At 40.9% G+C, this 21580-nt stretch overlaps 2 protein-coding genes across 2 annotated transcripts in view; both read right to left on the bottom strand.

Annotated features, from left to right (window-relative positions):
* The window catches only part of tspan7 (tetraspanin 7), a 61353-nt gene extending 53733 nt beyond the window's left edge, over nt 1-7620 (bottom strand). Inside the window, exon 1 of the mRNA XM_066706052.1 lies at nt 7476-7620. Within this exon, the coding sequence (XP_066562149.1) occupies nt 7476-7556 (81 nt within the window). The 5' untranslated portion in view covers nt 7557-7620. The remainder of the gene's footprint in view (nt 1-7475) is intronic.
* A 1776-nt stretch (nt 7621-9396) lies between these two features.
* Nucleotides 9397-20917, bottom strand: otc (ornithine transcarbamylase). Its single transcript, XM_066706051.1, has 10 exons — nt 20653-20917; nt 20045-20183; nt 19530-19611; nt 18766-18853; nt 15460-15613; nt 14565-14687; nt 13365-13418; nt 12583-12732; nt 11847-11984; nt 9397-9603 (listed from the first exon to the last, which is right to left on the bottom strand). The coding sequence occupies exons 1-10, from the start codon at nt 20721-20723 to the stop codon at nt 9544-9546; spliced, it is 1059 nt and encodes a 352-aa protein (XP_066562148.1). The 5' UTR covers nt 20724-20917; the 3' UTR covers nt 9397-9543.
* Between the last annotated feature and the right edge of the window lie 663 nt (nt 20918-21580).

The raw sequence follows: 21580 nt of genomic DNA, 5'->3' as shown, positions 1-21580 counted from the left end.
TTTTAAAATGTCTTGAAATGGTTCTGTGAGCTAAGGCTTTGAAAAGGGAAACCCGATGGCGAGACCCAGGCCAGCCGAGGGACCCCACAGCTGTCTGATGTGAGAGCAGTCTGTCCTCAGCACCGCGTGATAAACACTGAGGGTCTCGACCAAAAAAAAAAAGAGTGCCTTAGTCCCTCTCGGAGAATAAGATGGACGCTCGGTTGAATCAGGGCCCAGAAAGAAAAATCTCCAAACACTCTCAGGGTTGTGCAACAGTGAACTGGTTCCAGGACAACAACAAGGCATGACGCCAATCAAGACTGTGATCATGAGCAGACTAGAAATAGACAAGGGATCGTCCTCTTGTTGTGTCCCTTCAACCGTAATACAGACACTATCCACTTATTTAGAAAAGCTGAAGAGGATTCACTATAATCCAGTCATTCCTGGTTTAATTCAAACAAAGATGGAAATGTAAACATTCAATTTAAAATGGCCTCTCTACTCTGAGATAAGTGAGGGGGCAAATAGATTATTTTTTTCTCTGGACTGACATCAATGCACCTTAAAGGTTAAACCAAGAGGATATGAAACCTCAAGAACCTCTAGTACCAACACAAATGGGAAGCACCTTTTCTAAGCCATTAAACTATCTTATTTCCACCCTGGTACAGGTTTAACCCCAGTCTGCCACAGTCAGATCCACCAGTCTGACATTCGCATTCCCCCAACCAATACAAGCCTAGATCCCTCACAAACCATGTGTCAGGTGGGTGTCTTACCTCTTTTTCTAGTTGCAAATGTGATTGGTCTTTCCATGCTCTGTACAATGCCAATCACAGTTCTTTGAGCTGTCAATTAATCTTAAAGGTGAGGATCCCATTCTGCACACTTCCCAATTCCAGTGTCACCAGTACAGAAAACAATAGGCATCCTCTGGGAAGTGTGGCTCGTTGAGTTTACCCTTAAAGTTACAAATGGTTTACGAAATAACTGAACTCAACCAACAAGAATGAAAAAAGATGAGTAAAACAAAAAACTAAAATACAATAAGATTCACACTGGGAGAAAACACAAGAACAAATTAAGGCTGAACTCACAAGTGGGTTGCTTTGAAATTGGTTTTATGGTAATGCTGCCCATTGAAATGCAACGGCGGTACCTTTGGAATTGGGGAAAAGACTCGGACATGAACTAAACAGGAGACCGAGGATGATGCAAAATGTGGGTCAGTGTCGCCACAGCTGCCGGGGGATTAGAGAGGGAATTAGAGAGTTCGCTGGAATTAATGTCTGGCTGTTTTAATGGCCGTCCAGTGGGACTGACCTTTGTAAATGTAATATCTGTAGAGAGGTCTGATCCCTCCTGCTGTGCCTGATTAAGGGATGCCCTTACCTCAGTGAGCTTCGGCAGTTATGAAGGGGTTTGGTAATGGCTGTTGAACGCATTCTGCCCTGCACTACCAGCATTAGAGAACAATTCAGTTACCCTTTCTACTCCCGAAGAAATAAAAAAATAAAGATATTTCCTTTATTGTCTTTTTGGTCACTTTTTCACTTTTTCTTGGTGACCAGGACATATTTTTCATTGCACTGAGCGGAGTAGAAAGTCTGAAAGATTAACTGTATACTACCTCTCATGTCAACACTGGACGCCCCCCAACAACCTGTATTTACAAAGGAAAATGTTTCAAACTAGAGAACAATATAAACATGTACAGGTACACGTCATAGTATGAATTTGGTTAGCAGCCTTTTTCTCATGAATCAAAACCTAAACAACACGTGATCGATTCAGATTTGGGGGAGGGGAAGGGATTTGGAAATCAGTACAACTAATGCGTTATTTTTCTCCTGCTCACACAGTTGGTGACATTTGAGTCACAAATCCTCTGGCCATTCTGTTACTATTTTCTAGTGACAGCTGGACATCATATTAAATGTTTTCTCATTTGGATCTGAAGAAAATTACACAATATATCTAGTGTAAACTCGTATCCAGGAAGACCATTGAATTCCAGTCAACCAACATTGTGATATTAAACACATATTAAAACTGAATCTGCTGATAAATGAAACATCCTTTTTTGGTAATTTCCAGAAGTCTACAAATGTTGGTAAGTTGTAAAATATATGTTAAGTGGGGAATATTTGCAAGCACTTGCTTGAATGTTGGTTTTATATGACTTAGCATTAACAATGCCAGTAAAAGCATTATTTTAATCTATTTGTGCATTTCCTTCTGCTGCACTATTTTTCGATCTGCACTATTTGGATGAAGAATAAAAGGAAGTTAAGTGTGTCCACTATCTCTCTTTTCAAGTACATCAGCAAGTTTACTGGTCTCTTAGCCAATCAGATCTTGCCCATTTCCTAAATGACTATCGCAGTGTCAAGATTAAGATTGAAATATGTTTGTCTTTTCCTTCTCCTGCTTGGCTTGAAGAACTTAGTTTATAGTAGGTCTAACACCTGTAGTAAACTGTATTTGTTCCCTTTAAAATCCTAAAAATTAAACTAACTCTCTCCTTTGATATTGTTAACTGACAGGCTGAAGTTCCTTCTTGGCCCTTTACTAAGTAACACAGTATCCTATTTTGTGTTTTTGTTTCTGCCCCGATGCAAAGATTGAGAAATCTAATCACAACAATTAAATTCTCCCACCGTGTTTTATAGCAGTCCTTGCATCATTAGGTCTCAGACCGAAAATATAAACTGATGAATCTTACACAGCCCACATTTATTGTCACAGTTACAGAAAGAGTGCCGGCTATTACTCGTATTCAAACGTCTCTCTATTGATTTGCAGGCCTTCATATGTATCAGAAAGAACAATGTTGATTTGAGCACTGAAACCTTATGAACATTGATTTACACTGCCAATTAAATATATCCCTTTTGAAATGACACTGTCTTGTAAGGCTGAATCAATTTATGTCTGCATGGAGGCCCCTAAATTCCTCCAGCTTCAAGCTGAAGGATTAAAGGCTTGCGAAGTACCTGGTCACAGACTTTCTGAAAATCCACAAATGCAACCTAAGCCATGCATGTACAAAAGCTTGTGGTAGCTTCTTCACAAAATATCACAGAAACGTGTTAAAACCCTGAATCCCCACCGATGTCCCCCAAAACAAACTGTGGTAAATACTATACACTAATGTCATAACCATGCACTGTTCAAACAATTTCCTGTTGAGCTAGAAAAAAGATATTCACATTGACTGAACTATGAGGGCAACGAGATCAACAGAAAGAGGGATAACATCTCTGCAGCACCATCTAGCAACTTCCAGCGAGCGTCCGACCTGCCTTCCATGCAGCGGTCTCTCCCTTCAGGCGTCAGAAAGCTATCCATTAGAATTGTAAATCCCTCCGTAGTCTTGAGTGAACCGTGAATCTGTGTTTTCTCAGCCTGGCTTGCACTCAGTCTCCAGTCTCCGGTCTCCATAATGAGTTAATACAATGAGACAAGCTCAGGAGCCTTCCTGGCAGCCCTCGGCCTCTTGGAGATCAGTTAATTAATTTAAAGAAACATCCCGATTTCCTCTCAGTGGACGGTGTCCGAGCTCCACCTCAAACCTCAGGTGGCGCTCAACCTACATTACAGGTTGGCAGCATCCTGTGGACACACTCGCACCCAGAGGCTTTTTTTGTGTAACCCAACAAGATCCCAAACCACACAGCGCAAATCACTGCATGTCTACTGGAGAGGGCCAGGGGGCACAAAGGCAGAAGGCCCAGGATCTGTCAGGTTTGAAGAGGTATCTATTGTGCCCACTCTATTTTCTTGGAATAGCCCAGAATGATAGAAAAAGTGAGTAACTATTTATAACAAAACATCTGTAGTAAACATGAGAACTGGCTGCAACCAGGCGAACCCACATGGTGTCAGAAGAGGGTGCATGTGTGCAGAAAGAAAGAGCGAGAGAGCGAAAGAAACATACTGGAAACCTAAACATCAGTTGTTGACATGAATGTAATTAAATACCACAAGGTATGATGCAACTGGGCAGCACTGGGGAATATGATTAATCATGCAACCCCCCCTCCATAAAAAACAACTAAACAGCACAATTCTGTAAAGATCCTCAGTTATATAAAGTGGGAGCTCTTGTGCGTAGGAGTATTTCCCAAAGTATTTAACTATGTCAGCTTGGTCTTGAAATTGATCTCTTTTCCTTTTCTGTAAATGTCAATAAGTTCTTTAATGCACTTTAAAGTTATTTAATAAGAAAAACAAGTTATGCATAGTGTACAGTCTGTCAGGTCCATGATAATACACTTTTCCTTTCACTTTCTTAACTTCCGTCTCAGATTCAAAGTTGTTAAATCAATGCTTCACAGCAGGTTGACTAGTCACATATGACTTCACTAAGCAGGCCGTGCACAGAAACCTAATTACTCCAGAATACTATCGGTGCAAAGGTGTCGTTTAACTACAGAGGCAATTAAAATACAATATGTGTATTCGTACCTACTAAATGTGTACTAATTAGGTACATTTGCAGATAGCAACAGCTGTGTGAAAGTAATGCCAATTCCCTTTTGAATGTGAGCATGCTACATTTTATTCTTGCTCAATACATGATTTATATCACGGACTGCATGAGGAAATATTTACAAAGTTAGTGGCGTGCCCACATGCTGATGGTTCATATTTTCTTCCCCTTTCATAACTTCAAGTTACAAACTCTGAGGTCTGTGACATTACTGGCAACAATGGTAACAATGGTTACACAGGCAACAACATGTTTTATGAATATCCAGCAGTATAAGAAATTGTATAAAACTGCAAGGCACCACATGATGTCATCACAACCCTCATCATATGGCACCAGGGGCTCGTATAGTGCACAGTCATAGCAGCTGTTTTGGAATATAGTTTCTGGTGGAGAGCTGTTTACAGTACAAACAAGCTGAGCTGGGAAATCTACAGAGCGCTACTGTACTGGACAAAGACGTGGGTTGTGTCTAGGAAAAGTAGCCAGCCTGCTGATAGTAACCTACATCTAACCAAATCATTTTCCAGGTGGAGAAACAGCTGTGGAAAAAAAAGACAAGGTTCAGCCCACTAAAGATTCGCCCTTCGCCCTTCATGACGGAGTTCAATGTTTCAATTCTCAACAAGGCATGAAGGAATTGTATTTTACCACAAAGCAACCCCAAACATATAACATATATTAAACCTGGCGTGGGATTTAGACACACTGCTGTGCATTTTGAACATATCGATGCAGTCTTAGCCTGGCATTTGCATGTAGAGAAATGTCAATAATTCTTGATGTTCCTTACCATGGACTAATGGTCATGAGAAGCGATCATGTATCACCAATTACATTGATAAAAATACATACAAAATCACAATTCTTTCCCATGTCCAATATTAGTGTAAAGGGTACAGTTTATTCCTTTGCCTGCTATATGTTTGACTCTTCATTTCTGATCTTATATAACTTTTATAACATTGTTCTTTTGCATGTGATTTTATTGTATCCAGATTAACTCATAAGTGTAGAAATAAGGAAAATTCAGCTTTTAGAATAGGTGCGATAATTATCAGATTTCACTTAAAGTCAATTTATGTATATAAAGTCAGAACTCTGTTATTGCACCTTCATATTAATGTGGCTGTGCTAAACACACCCTCCGACACACTGTTACACAATCTGTGCAGCTCTTGATGCAATCACAACCTTCCTACTGACAATTTGTCCAACTGTGAGCTCAGCTTTAATTATGTAAACAGCACAGAAGCCAGACCAAATGTAATATTTACAGCCTTGAAATCATAACAGGTAATTACCACTTAGACATCTGGTTTATTCATGCAAGACATGCATGCTACTGTGTATCAACATCATACAAATGGAATAAGTAATGCCTATGTTGATCAGCCAGGATTTCCTGTCCTTCGAAATTAGATTTACCATGATGATGACTGTCCACACCCTTCATTTCTCACATTCCCCTGAAACGCAATGAGCAAGGCACCTTAAACCAGCCTGTCGGAGCCTGAAACACCTTCCCTCACCCCTTGATCTCCAATCTCGCGTTCACTGACTCCTCTGGTTTTAAACCTCTGTCTGTGTATGTATTACACTATATTATATTAAAGGCTATATTAAATAGTGTGTGTGTGTTTGTGTTCAACTTTGTGTGCCAGGTGACTAAAGCTTTAACTTAAAGATATATGTTTGTCCCCATTGTTGGGAAAAATCAAAACAGATTGGCACCACTTGTTCTGGTTCACATTGCTAAATATTGTAACATTTGCTGGCCTCCACTCTCACTTTCTGTGGCTTATAGACATCAATAACAACCTCCAACATGAGAGGAAGTCAGCGCCAAATTAACAACACTGCCATCCCCAGCAACACTGTCTCTCCCGCATCTCCGTGTGAAATCCAATCCATCACTTCAAAATGTGACTTTGCATGAGCACAGCAGACACGGTCATTATAAGCGCAGATTTTCAAGACTGCAAAATACTGTGTACATGCACCCATACACGCGGTTACATTAGCCCAGTACAGGAGACTTGTCACGGCACAGATACAGATACAGAGGGTGTTTCTTTATCACCGTCACATGCGTACAGGCTGCTACACTGTATCTTCTAAGTGTACAAACAGGGGGATAAAATGTGCTCTTTTGGATTGAATTGTGTAAACATGTAACATTGCATTACACAAACTAGACCGACACACACACAGGTCGATATTTCGCATGCCCCCCCATTGACAAGATGCATTTCATTCGCATGTAGCCGAGGGTTTTTAATAATAGTTTTTTTTTCTAGAACCAAACGTTCGATCGCTTTCTAAAAGATTCTAAAAAAAAAAAAGTAGCGCGGATTTCTTATGTAAGACACTGGGATAACGGGTATCTTAAAGCGGCGGTGTCAGCCCACATCACAGATTCAGAGGACAGTTGGCAGGTCGGGCTGATTCTTATGTTGCATTTTCAACTTCAAATTAGTAAATGACGCGCAGGGTGGGCACTGCGATTGCGGACGGAGGCGCCGTGCATGCAGCGACCCACAGCAGCGCACGTTTTCTACGCTCAATAAGATCTACGAAGGTCAATTACACGTCGTAAACCAAATCCAAACGCATGTCAATATGAACAGTATGCACGGCATGCAAAATATTAAGATTTCGTTAAGATGAGCATTTGCAAATGGCACGTTGGTTCCAATAAGGCATTCATATACCGACATAAACCGTTATGTATTTGTTGACAAGATACTGGGCAAACATAAAAGGCACATCGCACAGATCCTATACTCAAAATAAAAGATGGTCTACCCAGCTGTCCCACAAGAATGCCTCCATCGTTGACATCATAAACATGCACTTGTGGGGTTTTTTTCAGCACCGCAGCACAGACTGGCAATGGTGCTCAATTAAACGCTGAAATCATGAATAAAGTCCAATACCGATACAGCAAAGATTAAAACGCGACATAGCCCGGGGGAACGCAGGCTCTGCTTACCCAGAAGACGAAGGAATAGACGATGAGGAGCGTTTTGAGGCAGGTGATCACTGGTTTGGTCTCCATTCTCCTGGATGCCATACTACACTAAATTGAAGTGCAGATTATGCCCGAGTTGCGCTGCTGTGATTCTCCACTGGGCTCCGCTCAGCTGATCCACTGCAGTCCTGCACCGCGCAGCCGCCCCCGGCCCGCCGGCCAATCAGCGCCTCCGCCCGGCTGCGCCCCCTGCTGGAGCTCCCGGCTGACGAGGAGGAGGACAGATACGTGCTGGATTCATCTCTAACTTTTCATTTTCTACCAGTGTGATCTGCTGGGAGATTTTTGTTTTACTCCCTCAAGGCAGCAGGCTACTACAGGCTGTGTATTAATTGCAGAGTTAATATGGGTTTAATTCTGAAGAGATACATTTTTTGTAATAGCTGTATAGGAAAAAAAAAAAGCTTTGATGATAAACCTTTGATTCGCAGAAGACTTGTAGACCAGAAATGTAGGCAATGGTTTTGTAAAACTGAACCTATACTGATGAAGCCTACAAAAATCATATGTTGCACATAGGAGCCAGCGGTATGAGATCAAGTTAATCCCAGTCCTACTCTTATTATAAGACAGAATATTAACTAGAGTTTCCCAAAGCTCTCTAAACTGAAATAGCTTGTTCTTAATATTCAACATACTTAAATATGACATAACTGGTATACATCTATAACAAAAACATGGACCATGCATAATCCTATAAGTCAGAAAAAGAGTCCTGAGATATAGAGACATGATATCATACAAATAAACCATGTTTTGGAATACAATTTGGGCAAATCCTCCCTGAGGAATGGGTTCAAGTTTGCCCAAATTATTCCATCTTTATGGTTTAACTATTTTTCCAGCCTTTTATTTTGCATTGCATTCCTCACAAAAGATTTATATCATATTGAAGTATTTAATAGTCTGGATCTGGGACAGCAAGGGCCTGTTGCATATTCAAATATTATTCATTCCCCTGAATTAACATTATTTTAATATGCAACAGTCTCACTATCCCAGACACCATATTCATATTTTAAGATACAATTCTCATTGTATCTCAGACAATGAGTATTACAATCACCCGTCTCTGGGGCAGCAAGGGAATACAATATTATTGTTATTATTATGAAGGAGGTTTGAATATACAGTAGTTTTTTTCAATGTAGGTTGTGATCCTTGCAGTAGCAATCTTTTGGCACAGCAAAGTGACACAACCTGCATCATTGTTCTGTGAGGCAGATATCTTCCAGTGCTCAGTAAGAATGAGAGTAGCTACATGTCGGTCACATGTCACAGAAACAACAGGGACAGTCTGGTCTGTGCCCAGGGAGCAGCCCTCAGGAAATATCAGCACTGACAAAACAGAGAATCAATCAGACGGTGGTGATGGACAGATGAAAAAGATGGGTAGTGATTATTGTCAAGTCAAACCACCATCACATTTTAGTTTAGAACAGAAAACATGCAGCTTTGCCCCCTCTCCATCTACTCTAGACCAATAATAAAGGGGACACACGGGGTAAAGCGTATATTAAACAGTTTACGGGTTCTCTTTGAAATAAGGGCATACTTTTGGGTATATCTGGGGTGTTAGGTAAAACTTATACCTATATACGAAATAAGAGCTGCCTGGCCTTCTATTCAGGCTTAATTTACACAAACAAGTGTCATCAGCCATAGGGTTTCACAGACAAGCTTTTTACAAACCATCCTGAATGTTTTGTGTATGACATCACATGAACAATGTTAAGATGAAACATTACAAATTATGAGAAAAGCAAAGTAAGAAGGTAACATGAGCATCCAGCATAGATGTAACTGTGAATGTCTCCCTTAAATATACACATTTTAAGGATGTGCACTTCCTAAATTACTGTACAAAAGACAAAAGCATAAATATCTTTGTGAAAAGATGTATTCTTACAATTTTCACTGACAAACTCATGTAAGACAGTATCCCTCCATTTATTTCATTTCTTCCGTTACTGCATATTAAGAATAAATAATGTTTTAGAAGAAATGTACATTCCCATGGGCCACTGGATCAGAACCTGGGCTTTGGTATCTGGGGAGTATAATCGGTCAGCAGAGACACCATCAGGCCCTGGGAACAGACAAGGAAAATAAGTGTTACAATAGAGAAAATACATAAAACTATAAATGTTCTTGTGTCAGATTTCTTTACAGTAAAGCGTTCTGTTCTGAGGTACACGTCTAAAACAATCTAACATTAAAGAGAAAGATAAACAGAGCAGACTGTGCTCTACACACTTCACTTGGTCGGGACACAGAGAGCGAGTGATTCCCCATCCCCTCACCAACACATCAACATGTTTCATGAAGTCATTAGCTTTATGAAAAATAACTCTCTTAGGCCTTGATGAAATGAGTCTTAATTCGCCAGAAGCAGAAAACAGTTTGCAGCTGAGCGTAAAAACTGGCACAGTGGTGTCTGATATTACACTCTTCAACCTGACAATCTGTTGTGAACCCAGAAGGTATCAGAAGGTATCAGAAAGTCAAAAAGGCACAGAGGAGGAGAAAGGCTGGGTTAATTAAAATTTATGTAGTGGAGATGTTTGGCAGAGATACGCTCGAGAGGTCTTTCAGCTCGGGGATAGGTGCTGCCTCTCCTCAACGCATCTTAACCTTCAGACATTGTCCTACAATTGAGTCTTCCCGGACTCACAGCCAGGACTGCTGCCCTGATGCAGCATCGGCAAACAATACGGATCTCCATCTCACAGATTGCAAACGTCCAACTAGCGGATGACTGATGCCAAAGTATTTTATAATGCAAGAGATATTTATAATGGCCCTGTACGCTGTGAATTCCCAAGAAAGACTAATATTCAACAGGGCCGTCACTATCACACACAGGATATATTGGGGCAGGATATCAGATTTACCCCCAACGCATGATTGATGGAGTTTAATAGCCAAATAAAACCTGTGCCATTACTGAAAGGTGCAAATGTTTCTCTTGTAACCTGGACCCTGTTCTTCATCTTAAATCAGAGCATTTTGCATCTCTGAAATGTACAACAAATGGGCAAGAGGGAATACACAGTAAAGCAGTGCAATAGAAAATAAGCAATGTGCAATTCTCCCCAACGTAATTGTTCCACTAGTATATCTTTTTACCCAAGTGGGTCAGAGCATCAGGAAACCATTAATAATGTGGCGTCTGCCCAATGGGAAACAGCTTCATTATCACTGAGTCACAGAGTCTGCTGACCCGATAATCATGTTCTAGAATAGATAGACTCTCCTTCAAGGCTACAGCCCAGATATCTCCTAGGGAAGGGTGTTCCCAATCCATCTGGACCTTGAAAACATAATGCTTGCCAGGTTTTTTAACCACTGAGCCCAATAATCTATAAGATTTCAACTAGATACACCTTCAGATAAAATGTTAACTATAAACCAAATTAATACTTTCCATTTTAAATATGCATTACACTTCAGACATTTAGGTATTGTTCAACAGACAACTATAGCCAGCGGGAGAAAATATTTTGTTTTGTTTTTAATTAGCAAAACAAACTCAATATTTGGGGTTGTCTTATGTGAAATATACACACGGCTACCTAGGCTCAGCGTTCATTTTGTTTTGCCATCATCTGCCTTTAAGTCTGTAATTAGTAATGTGAATCTACGTCCATTTCTCCATTAAAATCACAGAAATCTGAGATTTTTAATACTTTCTTTCCATTACAATTACACTCATTAAACTGCAATCAGGACATGCAGAGTAATTAACTAGTCAGCTGGTGTACTGGAGTGTAATTCTTAGAGTAGACTCTAGAGAGAAAATATAATTAGTGGAGTTGATTCTTCATTTTAAAAATAACTAGTCTAACGCGATACATCCTTAAGAAGTCTTGCTTTTCACTCTGAGAATCATGCGATGTCACACTGACTAATTAATTACATTAAGCAGTACATTTCTCTGTACCACCTGACTGCAGTTTCAAGGAAATGCATTTTAATAGACATGCACAATTTGCCAATGCTAATTACACTAATGAAACCGGGTTAGAAAATCTCCCACATATTTGATTCTATTCTTCACATCTTTTATCTCATGCTGTCCAACGACTTTTCATGTCCAGTCAACTCCTTTGCCATAACGGACAGGTTTTGCTTCAACAGATCTTCAGTGTCACAGGGAGTAAACCAGCACGGCCCAAATCTAGGAGACACTTCTGGTGGCACCAGTAGCCTGGGAGATCCGGTAAACATTTGTTTTAAGACACGAGATAAAATGTGAGCAGAGCACTCTGGTTTGGGGAGATAAGTGACACTACGCTCATCTGGGCTCAGGCAGACAAAGGGCAACCCTACCATGATAGACCACTTCCTGTTTTCAGCCTCTGGGAAAACCAGGGAGTGGGGGGAGTAGAAGACCTGGTCGTCCACCTCCTGTGGTTTGCGGGGCAGGCAGTGCAGGAAGGTCCAGTCAGGGGCCGCCAAGCGTCCGGTCTGGAGGCCAAAAAAGCATCCATCAGTCTCCCTACTCTCCCCCCAGCCCTGCCTAACATGCGAAAGGGCTCCAGTGAACTGATAACATGTACATTAACAATGAACTGCTGCTTTTGTGATCGTCTCTGAGGTAAGGATTTCAGACAGGATGCATGGAACAATTTAGTGGTAAAACACAGCATCGCTGGATTGATAATTGAAATGTAATCGTTCAGAACTGCGGTTAAAAGCCTTTCTTACTCTGATTGAAGGTTCATTTGTAAAAGAAAGCCTTGACTTGGCAGTGAAGAGGAATATTAAAGGAAGGCTTTTAACTTTAATTCTCTATTAGAAGGCATTCAGTTACCTTTTAGGCATTTTCCAGGAAGAGGAGGAAAAGCTTAATCTTTCAACATACGTGATCTAATAAAGTATAACCGACTCTTCCTTTACCTCTCTCTGATAAAGACAGGTTGCAAAATCATCCCATTCTGCTTACACAATTAAGGCAGAGTCCACAGCTGTTGTTAATCTCCATCCATCCCTGTGCGGATCGCTTTAATAAATCACCGCAATGACAGGTTTGGGGCCGTGCTGTACGACTCGGAGCTCATTCTACCTGCATGGTGATTTGGTAACCATGGAAATCCTTCAGCCTTTGGTTCCTCTCCTCCTCCTTCCCCATGCTTATCCACGTGTCCGTCACCAACACGTTACTTCCACGAGCCGCTTCCAACGGGTCGTTAGTCAGGAGCAACTTGGTCCCATGCTGATCAAAATGAACAATTTTTGTTTCAGTCGTTTCCCTTATTTATAGTTTAAAGAAGTCCTGAAATAAATAAAAATTCCGCCCCAAACCTGGTCAATTCTTCATCATGTTTCCATGACTACCTCTGAACAAATAGAGTTTGATTCTTTCTTCTTCTTCCCGCAAAATTAATTAGAAGAGATAAAAGGAGTACCAAAACGATTGTGGCGATGAACAGCCACAGTACGGTGCTCCAGACAGAGAATTAATTTCCCCTCAGTAGTGAGGAGTGTAAATATCAATGTTTTTGTAATAATGACAATAAAAATTAAAACTGACAGGACCAGGCACTCCACTATTTCAAATGAATGAGCTGGATACACATGTATTCTAACAGCTTAAAATTTGCAATCACTTTTATATATTGCAGCTCACTTAACTGCAAAAGGAGACGTCGAAATGGATCAAATTCTTTCAGTTCAGCTTAATGTTTTGCTTCATGAATTTTTGTCCATTTAATCAATAATTTATGGCATTTTCATGGTAAATACAATCAAGTTCACACTTCAGCAACAGATCAAATAAATAAGCTAAAAGATGAAAGCAGAAAAAAAAACTCCATTGTCTGTAGCAAAGAAAAGAAAAGTAAGCACCTCTTTGGATAATTTTTCCGCCTCTCGAATCACACCGGCTGCAGGCTCATATCCCTGTGAGGTACAAAATATATACACTTAGGATTTACTACCAGAACAAACATGCACATTTTTAGGAGACATTTTAAGTATAATTTAAAGCCTAATATACAACATTCACAGCTTGCAACACAAATAAGTCAAGTCCAAACTGGTTATTTTACCAAAAAAGGAAAAAACAACATAAAGTGTCTCAGTAAGGTGTTGGACACCATGAGCCCCAGAACAGCTTCAATGCTCTTGGCACAGATTGTACGAGTCTCTGGACTCTACTGGAGGGATGGACACCATTCTTCCAAAAGATATTCCTTCATTTGGGGTTTTGATGATGGTGGTGGAGAGCGCTGTCTAACACGCCGGTCCAAAATCTCCCATAGGTGTTCAATTGGGTTGAGATCTGGTGACTGCGAAGGCCATAGCATGTGATTCACATAATTTTCATACTCATCACACCATTCAGTGACCCTCGTGCCCTGTTGATGGGGCATTGTCATCCTGGAAGAGACCACTCCCATCAGGATAGAAATGTGTCGCCATAGGATAAAGGTGATCACTGAGAATAACTGTTTAATGATTTGCAGTGACCTTTCCCTCTAAGGGGACAAGTGGACGCAAACCATGCCAGGAAAATGTCCCCCACAGCATAACAGAGCATCCGGACCCCCTCACTGTAGGGGTCAAGTTGTCGCCCAATTGACGAGAATGTGGTGAAGGATGACTCATCTGACCATATCACTTTTCTCCACATCTCTGTAGACCAGTGCCTATGGTGCCCCAATAATGACCCCTCTTTCAAAGTCACTGAGATCCTTTCCTCTTGCCATCTTGATCCAAAATCGAGGTCAACTGGGCCTGCTCAGCATTTTTATACATGCCATAGATAGGATGTGAATTGCTTAATTGTATCATGCAGTACACCTGTTTGGTGGCATCTGCATTCATTATGTTCCTCCACTCATTTATTCTGATTTTTTCCTTTAATTTGTCACCCGTCTGTAGATACAGCTGTAATGACCTCAACTAAATTAGACAAATTATATTAGACACCATTTGTCCTTTCTGTGGCTGATAATTATTCCAGTAAAAATATATTCCAAGCATAATTAGAAAACATGACATACAAATGCCATAATAATCAACCCGTGTCAGTAACCGATTTACCTTTGGTGTTGCGATATTGAGATGGACCCCCAGTTTGGCTGCTGTCAACATGAAGGAGTGGAGTATATTGTTCCCATCACCGATCCACGTCAACGTCAGGCCATTCAAATACCCATAGTGCTCCTTCAAAACAGGAGCAAAACATTTAAATCATAAGAACTGGCTTGTCCTGAATATTCTTCATGTATTTATCTTCATAACGTTTTATTTCTGGTATTGAAAGGGCATTTGGCTACCGTGTTAAGAGGCTTCACTCATGAAAACATTAGTCATACCAGGAATATTAAAGTCATAATTATGCGAGGGCTTATCTTTGTCTTATTGTGTCAGTAGTGCAGTGTGTCAGGTAATTTGATGAATGGGGTCTAACTTCCCTTCGAATTTGCTGGGAGTAGGACAAGTCCAGAAACACTCCGCTAATAGTGGAGATCTGAATGATCATTTTTGATTTACAAAGTCTCAAACATATGGTTTCTACTTCTCCCACTAAGTTTCATTTTCAATCAAAGGTACACAAAAAAAGCCTGGCAATAGGAAGTGGAAAACCACACAAATCAATTCCTAATTCACCGCGAGAGACCAGCCGAACGATTAAAAATGTCTTCGTTTGTCAGAGCAGATGAAAACCTATGTCTACAAATGTACCTTCATATGGCATCAGGGAAACCATTTTTATACTCCAAGGACGACTGGCTGCCAAGGCACACATCTCTCATGGTTATAGGAACAGGGTTACAAGGCATTTATGTGCAAATGTTAACGCTGGGTGTTACAGATTTGCTGGCACTTGACTTAACAATGAATATCTAATGTCAGACAACAATCAGGACGCATTCCCTATACTATAGTACCCCAGAGGTAATACAATCACTGTTTACCCACAGTCGTACTATACCTGCAGAGTGAGGAAGTCTGCCAGTATCTGAATGGGGTGGTTGAAGTTGGACATCCCGTTGATGACTGGTACAGAGGCCTCCTTAGATAGCTCTTCGATGGTTGAGTGTCTGCTGACCCGGGCGAGGATCAGGTCTGTGAGTCCAGAGAGGACCCTGTGAAGGCAGACTGCGGTCAGGACCTCCCTCCAGCCCTGAGCCTCAAACCCCACTTCTCGGACATTCACCTTTCAGTAATGTGAACATGTATATACGCACACAATGAGGATTTCTGACAGTTATTATATATCACAGATACGCTAGTCATGAATTGGTCCAACATGTCTGTATCTGGTCGACCTGCTGAGAACAAGTCTCGCTGAAAGCTGGTCTTCACATCATGAGCATGGACATATTGTGAGGGGAAAAAGCTATTTTGGAGCGGTTACTAATTTAAATACAAGCAGAGGCTCGTATAGAATTATACATTGCAGGTTCAAAGCAAGACAGATTTTATACCCCGTGCAATTAAAATCTGATGTCAAACCTGTATGTCTAAGATTAAATTAACTCCAGTGAGAGCTACAATGTCAGGATGGAAGCACTGAAGACTGCAGTGGAAAGGAAACTAATTTAATAATAAAATAAATGGTGATGAAAGAACACTACATTGGCTGTTAAAGGGGGAGATTAAAGGTTCACATGTCATTGAAATAGTCCGTGATGTGCAAACAGCTTTCTCCTGCTGTAAAACAAGTCAGTGCTACCCTGCAATCCCAGTCTCATCAGCACAGAGCGCAGAGGGACACACTCGAGTGTCTCACATGTACTCAGTGTGCCACAGCACCTGCAGCTTATCAGAAGCGTCCCACGTGGAGCCCATCCCATCTTGTCGCATCTATTGATACTGAGCCCACTCTCGGAAATTCACCTCACCCGCTTTCCAACGACTAAAGGCATTCTGGATATTCGGTGGGGAGGAAGTATTTTTCATACAATAGATCTAGGCCTGGGTTAAAATCATTCCCCTTACACCTCCAGTCTTCCTTTTTAAAATACATAAGCTGAAATTGCGGTCATAACATCAAACTGACCACAAGAATGGAAATACACAAGAGTGCAGACCTCCCCGTTTTGCCCAAAGACGCAGTTTGGAAGGACTGCCCTCATGTGGCTTGTGTTTGCAATTCAAACCAGTCTTAGGCGTGTCCTGACTGGACTGACCACACGGCTCCAGAGAAGCTGAAGAGCCATTCATTATTTTGTTTATGCGTACTAAACTGGAAAAAAGCTTTATAAAAAAGTACATAATATATAAAATTAAATTAAATCTGGATTTCAAACTCAGCTCACATCACTTGTATTCACAGAACTACCACAACCTTTGGCTGATTTGTTCAAAAGGTAGAACTCCTTGTCTCTGCAGTCAATAAGTGCGTTTACACTGCAATTTCTGATCTGGATCAAATGCATCGGTACTTTTGATCAGGATCAGTGGTGTTGCGTTTACACTGCCATTTAATCAGGATCAACTTTCAGCCGCCAGGGGGGGCTTCGTATGTGCTCTAGGACGGAAGTCCCAACTTTATTATATGTCCCTGAGAACACAGAGCTCTATCAAGAATTATTCTATCAGGTAAAATCAATGCATTTGATCCGGACCAGAAATAGCAGTGTAAACATGCCTATTATGCCTGGGAGAAGTCAATGCAAAAGTCAGTGGCCTGTTGAGAGTGACAAAATAACATGCATACAAAGTAAAATATTGTACAATGACTTCCAATAAGCACACCTTTCCCAAATCCTATACAAAACAATGAAAAGGAAAACTAGAGTAGAATTCAGAATATCTTAATTGATTCCCATGAAATTCAAAATCGACAAGACAAAAATGGTCAATAAGCACTTCAAATAAATTATCAAGATCACTGGAAGAGCCCAGAGATGCTGGCAGCTGCCGCACCGGTGACTCGGCAGCCCTCGGGAGACGCGAGGAACAAACTGCAGCTGGGCCGGCAGGTTGCGCAGCCCCTGTCTCTGGAGTGCGTCAGTGAGCAACAGGCTCATCTGGAATGACAAACAGTCTCGCCACCTGGTGGGGCATCATTAGCTGAAAACAGCAGACACATAGCTGCTGGCAGAAAGGGTGCCAAGCAGGGCAATATGGGCAGACCCTGCCTACAAAACATCTACATTGGGTGGGTCAGGAAGCAGTGCACCCCTGGAGGTGTTCAAAAGTTGAATGGAATTTGTGTTGACTTAATTGTGATAAAGTAATTTTCAGGAGATGCGACCTCTCACCTGCTCTCCTTAACCGCCCATTTAGGGGTTCCATCCTGATTTTTCTAAAGTTGCTTAAGTTCTTTGGACCGTGCTTTTCCGTCATATAACCAAGGTATGTGAATACTGTAACTCAGAAAACCTCCACCATTAAGATAGTGATATGATTGCGATACCATGTAGTATTTGAGGCTGCGTTGCACACTGGTAGACGGGGTTAATTTCCAGAGCAACAGCTCAGCTGCCCTCGAGTCTGAATGCGGGAGAAGCTTAGTAATTAGGTGGCCGTCATGTTTTCATTGAGTGTGTGCTCACGTAAGGGAAGCAGATATGCTCAAGCTCACTTAGCAGATCTGTCTGAAGCTCCTCGGGATCAAATGTGTTTCAGAGGAGAAGACTGGATCTGTTTATTCCAATATATTAATTTCATACCTGTTTTGTATTCAACGATCTATAATTTGCATTGATAGGGAGAAATGTACTCCCTCAATAGATTAGGTGGAAAAGGAATAATCAGGGCCCGATTTAACTAAAATAATACCAAAATTGTTTAAGCGCTACAGAGATGGCCAGTCAGGAAGACGCATCTAAAATTTTTCTAAAGAACATACTATTATATACAAGATGACTCTGTTCTCTCTATGGCCTTGGAATATAATATATTTTGCATTTAGACAGGGGATTGTCCCGCAACATGCATCCGTCATGTAATTAATTTAAGATCAGTATCTGACTGTACCGATACATGACTTGTGCGGGTATATGGAAGACTGAATACTTCATTTAATTTCTTCTCCTTCGGCTTTTGGGTAAGTAATGGTCACAAACAGGAAGACTAATGTGAAATGCTTGACGGAACCGTGAGCCTTCATCCACCCCCCCTCGAGCTCAGTTCCAGACAGTTTAGGTTGAATCGATTCCCTTCCTGAAAACAAGACCACCACATCAACCATTACCATTAGTGTTGCTCAGTCCCGGGCCTCCACCCTGTCCCCTCACCAACCACATGGCAGCAGTTACATGCCATCACGCGGCCACACGGCACTCACCGGGCAGTGTCAGTGGTGTTCTCGTTGGTCCCCAGGTGAATGTCCTGAGACGTGAGGAAGCAGGGATGCCCTCCTAACAGCGCAAACCCTTCATTCGGGCAGAGAAGGAACGAGACACAGCTATTAGGAAAGACGTGCTGGAGAACCAAAGGGGCTCTCAGGTTGTTGCAGCCCCCCTGCCCACCACTTCCTCCTCTACCCTATCATACATGAGAATCTTACATCCCTCACATCAAACAGGCAGCTGAAAGAAAATGATCAATCGTTTATAAATACAAAACCCTGAAAGCTGCAGTGTGTAGTTTTGTCTGGAGTGATGGCTGCGGCCCCACACACATTGTGCCATTCCTGCAGTTGTATTGTTCACTCCAGTCCTGGCAGATCAGACAGATCAGCACTTTTATGGCGCACATCCAAGACAGAGATTAAAGTTATAAATGGGTATCATTTAATTATTTTCCCACAGTCAATGCCTTGAGGTACAATAGAGGAAAACTTTAGACAGTACTGTTCTTTTTTTATTCAAACCTACTCCTGTATTACCATTACTATTTTGGCAACAACAGGACTTCTGAATTTAAGAGAAAGAACACCTTTAAAATATTAAACATCTTTACCAATGCATCCAGTTGTCTGAATGTAATTAAAAATGTTTTACAATGGATAAATTCTGTTATTCAGTGACTTGGGGGACAATATTTAACTTTATCATACCCTTCTAGAAACTGGTGGTTTATTTTTTTAAATAAGGGCTTAATAATAACCTGTTTCTGTAGACATCCGAGTCCTGGTGCTCCTCATCTCAAAGATCATGGCGATGGACTTGCCATGAAGCAAAGGAAGATTCTGCAGACAGAGAGTTTCTTTAGGTTTAAAAAGACATTCACTGCTAGGTGCACACAACGCAATCAATATTATTTTCTGCTGCTTGCATTGTACAAGATGAGATTTTCATTCCCCGTCAACACATTAAGAAATCCCCTTTTTCATACACAAAATGAACATATTATACATTTGTTAGGATATACCTCTGCACATAAAACACAGTTATTAATGATTAGAAATGTTTTGCTTCATTCAATATCAGTGTATTGTACCAATGTAATTTCTGGGTGTGAAGCAAATTTGTAATATAAAGGTTTTCTATAGACCTACAACATACTGACAAAGCATTCAAAACTATATTATCAATTAAATAGTCAATATAGTAAACACACAGCAGCAAGTGGTACTCTTGCGGATTGTTTGAAGCGATGCATATGAAACCAGGGTGCTTTACCTGTCCTTCCTTTTTAATTCTGTGTTTTAAGTCTGCTGATGTCCACAGAAGATGTTTTATCTCCTCCGAATCAAAGTCCTTTAGGGTTATGAAATTGCGACCCTTCAAATTCACAGCACCTAAAGCCACCCCTCCAACACTGCAAAGAATACAAAAGCACCAAATCCAGGCAGAGATCTTTAAACTTAAGCAACATTTTCATTTCACAAAACAAGCCAGTGTTTTGCTAGTGTATTGAAGTGTCAACAGCAATACAGTGACAACTTTTGATATTTGATATTTTTGATATTTTGCTTTCTTAACACAAAGATCTGACAATTTTAGTGATGTCAGACAAATTCTAATTTTGTTTCTGTTGTTACCCCGGGAGGTGGCTGTCAAATGACCACATTCAAACCCCCCAAAACATCTCAATCTGCTCAAAGAACATTTCTATATCAGACCTGATGCAACACCTGATCCTGCACTGAAAATGCCAACACGACGGAATATAATCGCGTTTCTACTGCAGTTTGCAAATAAATAATGCCAACATAACCAGTGACTGATTTCCCAATGCACAGGTAAGCGCCAGTGTAGGAGACTGCGCTGCACAGTAGCGCACTTACCGCAAATCCCGCACAGCAGTGCATTGCACACTCTTCAGAGCACGAACTAAAGTGTTGCTGAAACGAAACATGGCGGTTCTGTCAAGTTACAATTAATCTTCCCTGCTTCTATAGCGCGGAACTAAAATGAAAAGAGACTTGTAATTTCTCGATCCTAGCAACAATTCTGCCTTTTTGACAGGTTTAGGTGTAGGCTATTCAACCTCAGCTGTAGCGCTGAACAGCTGCAAAACTTGTGCTGGGATGGGAGGGGTCTGACACTGTGGCACATGCATCAATCAGCAGATCGTAATATTTAGTGTGCCATCTTAGGTGATAATACATGAGTTCCCAACACTACCATGCAACAATACTTACACGTACAAGACTTACTAGTACTCGTATTGCTTATATTTTATATCCCCTAAGCCCCTTTCCCTTTGCTCTTAACTTTCACATAACATCATGTCTGCACTTATTAGCTTTTACACTCTATGATGCAGGATTTATATTTTGTTACTGTTTATTTCCTATACACTTTTGCAAACGGTACTGTATTATTGCACGTCGTATGCTCTTATAATGTGTAAGTCGCACTAGATAAGGGCGTCTGCTATTAAATAAAATAATAATGATAACAAAACATAATTAGGCTAATTAATGGACGTATATAAGTGGTCAGCAAATCCAAGTAGAAGTGAAAGTCTCTGGGGAAAGTTATGCATGATATATGATTGGATATGTGCTACTTTTATGGTAATCAAGTTCATATTAGTGATCGTTTGTAATCGAAGTAGTAGAATTTACTTTAGGAAATACAATGCATCACTAATAGTATGCAAACATAAGCAGGTTAGTTATATTAGTCCGGCTTAGTCAGAGTGGTAGCCAAATCATATGCTACATCTCTGTACACCGTATGACTATACATATACACGGGGATTTCAAT

Source organism: Amia ocellicauda, chromosome 6, assembly GCF_036373705.1.
Source record: "Amia ocellicauda isolate fAmiCal2 chromosome 6, fAmiCal2.hap1, whole genome shotgun sequence".
Classification (NCBI taxonomy): domain Eukaryota; kingdom Metazoa; phylum Chordata; class Actinopteri; order Amiiformes; family Amiidae; genus Amia; species Amia ocellicauda.
Note: the sequence above shows the minus strand (reverse complement) of the source record. Positions and strands in the feature narration are given on the sequence as shown.

Bases quoted from the DNA above. Each gene is read 5' to 3' on its own strand.
- otc (XM_066706051.1), bottom strand. From the start codon at position 20,723: ATGTTTCGTTTCAGCAACACTTTAGTTCGTGCTCTGAAGAGTGTGCAA. The intron at 19,612-20,044 runs GTAAAGCACCCT...CTCTGTCTGCAG, and splicing joins GAATTAAAAAGGAAGGACAG to AATCTTCCTTTGCTTCATGG. The intron at 18,854-19,529 runs GTTATTATTAAG...GCCCGAATGAAG, and splicing joins TCGGATGTCTACAGAAACAG to GGTTTGCGCTGTTAGGAGGG.